This window comes from Terrapene carolina, unplaced genomic scaffold (assembly GCF_002925995.2).
Source record: "Terrapene carolina triunguis isolate 2854851 unplaced genomic scaffold, T_m_triunguis-2.0 Scaffold401, whole genome shotgun sequence".
NCBI classification, from domain to species: Eukaryota; Metazoa; Chordata; order Testudines; family Emydidae; genus Terrapene; species Terrapene triunguis.
The window spans coordinates 473235-482226 of record NW_020664752.1 but is presented as its reverse complement, the minus strand read 5'-3'; the positions used below and the strand labels follow the sequence as shown (position 1 = coordinate 482226).

At 65.7% G+C, this 8992-nt stretch overlaps 2 protein-coding genes across 2 annotated transcripts in view; one reads left to right on the top strand and one right to left on the bottom strand.

The window, feature by feature from the left end:
• The window catches only part of MAMSTR (MEF2 activating motif and SAP domain containing transcriptional regulator), a 36196-nt gene extending 32862 nt beyond the window's left edge, over positions 1–3334 (top strand). Inside the window, exons 5-8 of the mRNA XM_029912967.1 lie at positions 356–638; positions 965–1093; positions 1203–1257; positions 1646–3334. Coding sequence (XP_029768827.1) covers positions 356–638; positions 965–1093; positions 1203–1257; positions 1646–2037 — 859 coding nt within the window. The 3' untranslated portion in view covers positions 2038–3334. The remainder of the gene's footprint in view (positions 1–355; positions 639–964; positions 1094–1202; positions 1258–1645) is intronic.
• A 972-nt stretch (positions 3335–4306) lies between these two features.
• IZUMO1 (izumo sperm-egg fusion 1) lies at positions 4307–7864 on the bottom strand. Its single transcript, XM_026658142.1, has 9 exons — positions 7630–7864; positions 7389–7463; positions 6475–6561; positions 6280–6300; positions 5806–5886; positions 5220–5320; positions 4916–5066; positions 4584–4755; positions 4307–4382 (listed from the first exon to the last, which is right to left on the bottom strand). The coding sequence occupies exons 1-9, from the start codon at positions 7862–7864 to the stop codon at positions 4307–4309; spliced, it is 999 nt and encodes a 332-aa protein (XP_026513927.1).
• Between the last annotated feature and the right edge of the window lie 1128 nt (positions 7865–8992).

Here is an 8992-nt window from a genome sequence, read left to right as displayed (position 1 = left end):
GAGCAGTGGGGGTGGGGCTGTGAAGGGGTGGGAGGGGGTTAGTGGAGCAGTGGGGCTGTGAAGAGGGGGAGGGGTTATTGGAGCGGTGGGGGTGGGGCTGTGAAGGGGTGGGGGAGGGATTATGGGGGTAGGGAGTTTGTGACAGGCTGGAGGATTGGGGGGTTCCCTTCTCCTCTGTCAAGAAGACATTCTTGGTGGGGGGGTGGAACGGGGGCATCCGTCTATCCCAGACTAAGGCCCCCCGCCCCCCCACTAACACCCCCCCACCCCTCAGGTGTCAGAGCTCCGCCAGCAGCTGCGCCAGCGCGGGCTGCCAGTGTCGGGCACCAAGCCAGCCCTGCTGGAGCGGTTGAAGCCCTTCCAGGTGCGGGGGGGCCCCGGGGCCGCCCCCCCCGGCCTTGCCCCCCGCCGACCGGGCGCTGCGGGAGAAGCAGCGGCTCATCGACAGCCTCACCTGGGAGCTGCAGCGGGAGCAGCAGGAGGCCGACGACCTGCGGGAGGAGCTGCAGCTGCACAAGTGCCGGCGCGGCCGCCCGGAGGGGGAGCCCCTGCCCCCCTCACCCCCGGCCAGCCACGGCCCCCAGACCCCCGCCGGGGAGACGCCCGAGGGCACAGTGCCCGGGAGAGAGGGGTTCCTGGTGAGAGCTGGGGGCGTGGCGTGTGTGCCAGGGGCGGGGCTTGTATGCTGGGGGCGGGGCATGATCAGGGCAGGGAGGCTGGGCGAAATGGGAGGGGCATGGCAGTGGGTGTGGTCATACCATAATTGGAGTGGGTGGAGCAGTCAGAGAGGGCGGGGCATCTCAGGGGAGAGGCTGAGGGGGCGGAGTCATGACAAATTGGGAGGGGAGGGGCACTGGGGGGGAGGCGGAGCCATGCTAAGGAGGCAAGGCCATAGGGCCATGTGGGGAGCAGGAGATGAGCTGGGGGAACCTCAAATTTACCCCCATGTCCATCCCCCCCTCAGGTTTTTTGTCCCCCTTCCTGTGAGCCAATCGGGGAGGACCTAGAACTGCCCCTGCAGATCACGGCCAGTCCCGCCCCAGGCCCCCGCTCCCTGGAGGAGGAGCTGCAGGAAGCCATCCAGAAAGCCCAGGTACGGGGGGGGGGGGGGGCCCCCCATATACCCAGCCCCCACGCCCCACCCCAGAGGGGCTGTGTCCCCGTCTCTGCCCTTCACTCCCTTTCTCCCTCCCCGTCCGCAGCTGGTCCCAAGTCAGTCGATCGAAGACATCCTGGAGGAGCCGCTGGCGTGTGCAGGTGAGACCCCGGGTACCCCCACTCCCCTCGCCCCCCTGTCCCAGCCTGGTGTATGGGGTGCCATGGTGCAGGGAGTGGGGCGGGGGCTCAGCAGGGGGTGGTGGGCTGTGGGGAGCAGGGTGGGGGGCTCAGCAGGGGGCGCTGGGCTGTGGGGAGCGGGGCAGGGGCTCAGTGGGGGGCGCTGGGCTGCAGGGAGCGGGGCGGGAGGTGGGGCTTTGAAGGGGTGGGGTAGGGGGCTCAGCGGGGGGACGCTGGGCTGCAGGGAGCGGGGCGGGAGGTGGGGCTGTGAAGGGGTGGGGTAGGGGTCTCAGCAGGGGGCGCTGGGCTGTAGGGAGGGGGTGTCATTCAGCATCCCATGTCCATCTAACCCCCCCCGCCCCCTCTCCAGGTGATCTGCTCCCCACAGAGCCACGCCGGCCCCCCTCGCCCCTCAGCCAGCAGGAGGCGCCCTGCAAGAAGCCCCGTCACACCCCGCCGGCAGCAGCCATCTTGGATTTCCCCGGCCACTACGACTTCCTCACCCCTCCCTCCTCCTCCTCCTCGTCCCCCTCGGACTCCCTGCGTGGGATCTTCTCCCCGGAGCCCCCGGAGGGGCCCCCGTCGCCCAGCCCCCGGCCCGCCTTCGACCCCGTCGATTGGCTGGAGGCCTTGACAGCTGGCCCGGCCTCGGGGCTGGGGTCCGGCACCCCCGGTGGCAGCAGCATCTTCTCCACTGATTTCTTTGACTCGCCTGAACTGAGCGTCAACCACATGATTGACCTGATGGTGGAGCAGTGGTAGAGGGTGCGGGCCCCCCCGGCCTGGCCACAGGGAGCCCCCCACCGCCACCCCAGAGACGCCAACAAATCACACCAATGCAGGTGCCCATCTTGGATCGGTAACGTCAACTCCAGGCGCCATCTTGGATGGGAGGAACCATAGTTTGTAGTGACGCCAAAACTGGGCGCCATCTTGGATGGTGGAACCATTGTTCAGGGTGACATCAACTCCAGGCGCCATCTTGGATGGGTGACGTTAACTCCATCTTGAGTGAGTAGAAGCATTATTCTCGGTGACGTCAACTCGCGGCACCATCTTGGATGGGTGGAACCCTTGTTTGGTGTGACCTCAATTGCAGGTGCCATCTTGGATGTGTGGAACCATTACTCAGGGTGACATCAATTCCAGGTGCCATCTTGGATGGGTGAAACCATTGTTTGGAGTTGACATCAGCTCGGGATGCCACCATTGATCGGTGAAGCCAACGGATGCTATGTTGGGTGGATGAAACCATTGCTTGGGGGTGATGCCAACTCCAGACACCATCTTGGATGGGTGTAGCCATTTTACTGGGTGATGTCAACACTGGATGCCATCTTGGATGGATTAAACCATTGCTGTTTTGGTTGTCAGCCCCAAAGGACATCTTGGAAGGATCAAACTGTTGGTGTTTAGAGTGATACGGCGGGTGGCTGCCATCTTATATAAATCATACCATAAGTGTTCAGGGTCACATCAGCTCTTGAATGGGTTAAGCCATTGTTTGGGGGTGATGCCAGCTTCCACCACCATCTTAAATGGATCAGACCACTGATGTTTGAGTCACGTCAGCTCTAGGTGCCATCTTGGATTGGTCCAGTCATTGGTGCTTGGGGTGATGCCAAGTCCAAATGCCCTCTTTATTTGGGCCGTACCATTTAATTGAACCTAAGTGTTTCATTGGCAGGCGGAAGGCAACTCCACCTGTGGGATGCCATCTTGTTTGGGACATACCACCTTTGACTCCAGTGTCTTATTGACCAGAGGGGAGGATGTGGAAACCATCTTAGTTTGGATTGTGCCATCTTTGTACCTAGCTGGGTTGGGAGTGGAGAAGCCAACTCTAGATGCCATCTTGGATGGATCATACCATTTGTTTTTTACCTCATGTTTTACTGGCAGAGGGGGGTGGGGAAATGGCAACTGTAGACGCCATCTTAGTTGGACTGTACCAGTTGCTGAGCCTAGTGTTCTATTGGGGGCTGCCCCACTCCCGCTGCCCCCCCGGCCCTTTTCACTCCCCCCCCACTGGGACCGGGTCCCCCCTCCTCCCACCCAGGCTGCCCCCCAGCTCCTGGCCCTCTCCCATTTACACCCAGTCCCCCCCACCCTGCTCATCACTGTGCCCTGCCTGCTAATTAAGGGGTGGGGAGTCTCTGACCACTGGTGAGGGGGCAGCTCCCTAAGGGGGCTGATCTAGTGGGGGAGGGGTCATACCACAGGGCGGGGAGGGGGGAGCTGACAGTGGCCAAAGGCTACTGAGAAATGTGGACTTACTGGGTGATAGGGCACTGCTGTGGGGAAGCTCGCAGCCCTTGGAACAGCCCCCTTGGGGCACTGCCATGGGGAAGCTCACAACCCCTTCGAGGCACTGTCGTGGGGAAGCTCACAGCAGTGCAGTTCAACTCCTGTTTGCTCCCCAGAGTGGGGGCAGGGGCCGGGAGAGCTCCCACCATCACTGGGGGGGGGGGCAGTGGGGGTTCTGGCCTCCCATGAGCCCCAATCTGCTGGGGGGTGAGTAGAAACCCCAACTTATATCCAATCCCTCCCCAATTCACCTGGAACTGCATAGCCTTGTTCCAATCCCCCACCCCAGCTCCACAGCTCTGATGGTTCGGCCCACAAGGGTCAGGGAGGCCCCTCCCCCAAGTGCTGGCTGGGGGGGGTCAGTTGAGGGGGGACCCCTGGAAGCCAAGCTGATCCCCCCACACAATAAAGCCCCTTCCCACTGCACCGGCTGCCTCTGTGGTTTTTAACTCCGGCTGGGGGGGGGTAGCTGAGGGGTGGTCCATAGGGAGGGAAACTGAGTCACACTGAGCTAGGAATAGAATTCAGGTGTCCTGGCTCCCAGCTCCACCCCCCCACCCAGAGGCGGGGACAGGACCCAGGAGTCTGGGACAACAGTGCATTGGCAATAAAATCTTGTCTATTTAAAAGTACCGGGGGGGGGGGGTTCCGCCCCCCCCCCCCCCCCCGGGGGGGGGGGGGGAGCGGGGGGGGGGGGGGGGGGGCTCTGGAGTGGGGGGGCGGGTCACGTCTTCAGCGGCCCCCCCTGGCTGCCACCGTCCTTCTCTGGCACCTCCTGCTGGCGGCGATAGAGCCAGGCGCTGTAAGGGAGGGGAAGGGGAGGGCGGGTTAGGGAAAGGAGACGGGGGGGAGCTGTTTGGTGGGCGGGACAGAGCCAGCACCTGCCCCCCACCCCAGCACGGGCCTTGCCCCCCAGCCTCCCCCAGACACGCAGCCCCTGGCACATGGGGGCCCTGCCCCCTGGGGGGAAGGGTGGGGGGGACCCCGGCGTCCGGACTCACCAGCCCCCGATGAGCAGTAGGACCAGCCCGGCGCTACTCCCGATGATGACCCAGACGGTCCAGTCTCCAGGGCCCCCCGGGGGGGTCGGGCTCCGTGATGGGGGGGGCAGCGTCAGGGGCCCCAGCAGGGGCGGCGCAGGCGGTGGGGTGCTATTCCCCGGCAGGGGGGTCACTGCAAGGGGGAGGGGACAGGCGTTAGAGGGAGGCAGGGCTGGGAGCCAGGACTCCTGGGTTCTCTCCTGGCTCTGGGAGGGGAGTGGAGGCTAGTGGTTAGAGAAGCGTGGGTGGGGGGGCGGCTGGGAGCCAGGACTCCTGGGTTCTGTCCACCTCACCTGTCACCTGGAAGCGCAGCTCGGAGCAGACCCAGCCCTGGGCGTTTAGCATCTCACAGCGATAGCGCCCCGAGTCGTTCGCTGTCGCCTCCTTCTTCACGAGGAAGGCGTCGGGGCCCATGACCATGACCTGCTCCGAGCCCCCCACCGCCTGCGGGAGAGACACGGGGATCAGGGAGGCTGCAGGTCGGGAGTGAGGGGCGCCGGCAGAGCTTTGGGGGGAGCCCAGGGGGCTGCAGGTCGGGAGTGAGGGGCACCGGCTGGGCTGGTAGGGGCTGCGGGTCGGGAGTGAGGGGCGCCGTACCCGGTAGAAGCGGTAGCTTTTGGCACCGTAGCTGGCGCGGTGCCAGGTCAAGGCACAGTCCAGGATCAGGTCGTCGTCCTGCTGGACCCGCAGCCTCCGCTCTGCTAGAGACCCAGATATCAGAGCCCATATTCCCCCCCCCACCCCCGGCAGGGCTCACCCACTCTAGTAACCCCCCCCAACCCCAACAGTGTGCCCTGGGTCACAGCAATGGGCCCATCCACCCCGGTACCCCCCTCAGATGAGAGCAATGGGCCCATCCATGCCAGCCTGCCCCCTGCATCAGAGTGGGCCCATCCATTCCAGTACTCACCCCTGCCCCCGGTCAATGGGCCCATCCAGTCCAGCTTCTGACAGTAGCCAGAGTTAGATATAGAAGACCCCCCTCGTTACCCACAATGCACCTGGCCACGGTGGGGATGGGGGGAATTTTCCTTCCTGACCCTGCTGGAGAAGCTGGGCCCTGGAGCCTGGGAGTGAAACCCCAACACAGGCTGGAGGCCTCTAGACCCACCCATCCCTTCACAGCCGACCCCCATCCCCATCATCTGACCCCTCCATCCCTTCCCAGGCACCCCCCACTCACCCCCACAGCGCAGGTCCCGGTTGCAGGAGTAGAGCTCGGTGCCGCAGGCCCGACAGTCGATGAACTGGTGAACCATGCGCCCTGCGGAGGGGGGGGGTCAGAGCCCGGGGGGGAGGTCAGGGCCCGGGGGTTCAGGGCCCCAGTAGCTAGGGTGGGGTGAAGGCCCCCCAGGGGTAAGGTTGGTGCCGGTGTCCCGGGAGTCAGAACCTGACTTGCTGGGGGAATTGGACCCAGGCGTTCCGGGGCTGCCGGGGGGGGGGGGTCCCCGGGGGGCGGGGGGGGGCCCCCGGGCGGCGGGGGGGGGTTAGCATTAGGAGGTCAGGGCGCCCTAGCCTGGAGTGCAGTCAAGGATAGGACCCTCCCAGCACGGGCACCCCTGACCCCCCAGGGAATCAGAGACAGGATCCCTGGAACCCCCCACCCCTCCCCCAGGATCTGTCCCTCCCCCCCACATCCCCCCTGGCTCCCACTCACCACACTTATTCGGGCAAAAAACTGCAAAACAAGAAGGAAGAAGAAGGGTGAGAAATGGGGCTCATCCCTCCCCCCCATCCCCTGGGGAACAGGGCTGCGGGTCGGGAGTGAGGGGCACCGGCAGAGCTGGGGGGAGCCCAGAGCTGGACTAGCAGGGGGTTGCGGGTCGGGAGTGAGGGGCACCTTCCTCCTCACCCTCTCTCTGGAATCGGGCCATGAGGGTTGTGAAGGTCTCTCTCAGCTCCTGCAGGCTCCACATCACCTCGTTGAAGAGTTGCCCATCTGCAGAGCAAGCAGTGCGCTGTGAACACCACACAGGACAGTGCTATGGCCCCATACAACTGGGCAGCCATGTGGGCGTGGCTCCCGTCTAGACCCGCCCATAGCGCTCAGCCACTCCAGCCCCACCCCTCAGATCCGCACCATGTGACTCAGCAGCGCAGCTCCGGCCCCGCCCCATCGTTAGGTTCAAGAGGCAACAGGGGAATTTAACTGAAAACTAGACGCCCCTCCCCCACACCAAAGCGGGGCCCTTCCCCCATATCCCGCCACCCACATTCAGAGCAAACGCCCCCCCCCCCCCCCGCGAAAAGACCCTCGCCTAGAATCGACCCACGTCGTCTAAGCGGTTCAGGTTTCAAAGGGTTAATCGAGTTGCAAAACCGCAGAGCAGCCAGCAGGGGGCGCTGCCTCATTAGCAATAGGAAGGGGGAGCCCAGGGCTGGGCTAGCAGGGGGCTGCGGGTCGGGAGTGAGGGGCACCGGCAGGGCTGGGGTGGGGGGGAAGGGCCGGGCTAGCAGGGGGCTGTGGGTCGGGAGTGAGGGTCACCGGCAGAGCTATGGGGGGAGCCCAGGGCCGGGCTAGCAGAGGCTGTGGGTCAGGAGTGAGGGGCACCGGCAGAGCTATGGGGGGAGCCCAGGGCTGGGCTAGCAGGGGCTGTGGGTCGGGAGTGAGGCGCACTGGCAGGGCTGGGGGGAGAGCCCAGGGCTGGGCTAGCAGGGGGCTTCAGGTCGGGAGTGAGGGGCACTGGCAGGGCTGGGGGGGGGGGGGGAGGGCCGGGCTAGCAGGGGGCTGCGGGTCGGGAGTGAGGGGCACCCCGGGGCTGGTACCTTTGAAGTCATTCTCCATGATTCGGGTCACGGCCCGTCTGAAGTGGGCGGCAGCTTCTCCCATCGTCTTCTCGTCTGGGGGAGGTGACATGTTAGTGGGGGGGCAACAAAGGGGATGAGACCCAAAGCTCTGGGATCGCGCCCCCCTCCCGACAGCCGCCCCCTCCTAACATCCCCCCAACTCCCTCTCCCTCCTCCCTCAGGGCTGTGTTGGGGTGGCGGGGGAGGGGCCCCTGCGCACCAATGACCCCCATGTAGCTCTGCTCCCCGATGGGCAGCTCCGCCAGCCCCTGGAGGCTGCGCTCGAGCAGGGCCTCCAGCCGCGCCCGCAGGTCCGGGTCCCCCCGCAGCTGCTGGCCCAGGTAGGGCCCCTTCAGCTCCCGCAGCAGCCGCATGGAGCCGGGGTCACAGCGCAGGCAGCCCCGGCCCCCAGAGCCCCCCAGCGCCCACAGCGCCAGCCACACCGCCCAGGCCATGGCCTGCCGCTGGGGGGCGACCTCGCGCCGCCCCGCCCCTCTGCCTCGCGGCCAATCGCCTTCGGCACCCACCCCTGACATCACAATGGCCTGGCCAATCACATGCCAAGATTAAACCCCTCCCACCCTGACCTGGGCGAGGGGTCCCCATATACCCAGCCCCTGCCCCACCCCAGAGGTACCACATCCCAGCACCAGGCGAGGGGTCCCCAGATACCCAGCCCCCGCGCCCCACCCCAGAGGAGCCGCATCCTGGCACTGGGCGAGGGGGCCCCGGATATCCAGCCCCCGGGCCCCACCCCAGAGGGGCTGCGTCCCGGCGCCGGGCGTGTGAAATCCGAGCTCCTTTAGGGCGACAGGCGTCTCTGATTCGGGGTTAATCCCACCTGCCTTTCCCTTCCCCCTCCAAGCTGAGTCCCAAATGGCTGCTGTGTCCCCCCCAGCCCCCCGCTGAGCCCCCGGCCCCTTGGCAGGGCCGGGGCCCTGTTGGTCTTTCATAGCGGCTTGTGTGTCAGGGCTGGGACCACCTGCCCGGGCGGGGGTCAGAATAACTCTGGACACGGTCTGCTTCGGATTAATTAACCTTTGATCCGAATGGGCAACCCGGGGCGGGGGCGGAGAGGGTCATAAAACCAGCATCGAGATTGATGGCTGCTTTCATCAAGTGAGGGATAGAGCTGGCCAGCTGGGAATGGGAGGTGGGGCTGCGCGTCGGGAGTGAGGGGCACCCGCAGAGCTGGCGGGGGGAGCCCACTGCTGGGCTAACAGGGGGCTGCGGGTCGGGAGTGAGGGGCACCGGCAGAGCTGGGGGGCTCGAAGGGGCTGCGGGTCGGGAGTGAGGGGCACCAGCAGGGCTGGGGGGCTAGCAGGGGCTGCGGGTCGGGAGTGAGGGGCACCGGCAGAGCTGGGGGGGAGTCAAGAGCCCCATTGTGCCGGGTGTGGCACAGACCCAGAGACAGCCCCTGCCCCATGGAGCTCCCACTCTAACTAGACCCCAAGAGAATCATTCTCCCCACTTTACAGCTGTGGGGCAGCTGAGAATAAAACCACGTCCCTCCGCCCCTCGTGCCCCATTCCCCATCCCCCTGAGCCAGCCAGTCCCTGCCCCGGGGCCGGATGGGAGCCGGC

Coding starts and splice junctions, on each gene's coding strand:
- IZUMO1 (XM_026658142.1), bottom strand. CDS start 7,864: ATGGCCTGGGCGGTGTGGCTGGCGCTGTGGGCGCTGGGGGGCTCTGGG. Junction 7,464..7,629: donor GAGCTACATGGGGGTCATTG/GTGCGCAGGGGC, acceptor CACCTCCCCCAG/ACGAGAAGACGATGGGAGAA. Junction 5,321..5,805: donor CCGGGACCTGCGCTGTGGGG/GTGAGTGGGGGG, acceptor GGTCTCTAGCAG/AGCGGAGGCTGCGGGTCCAG.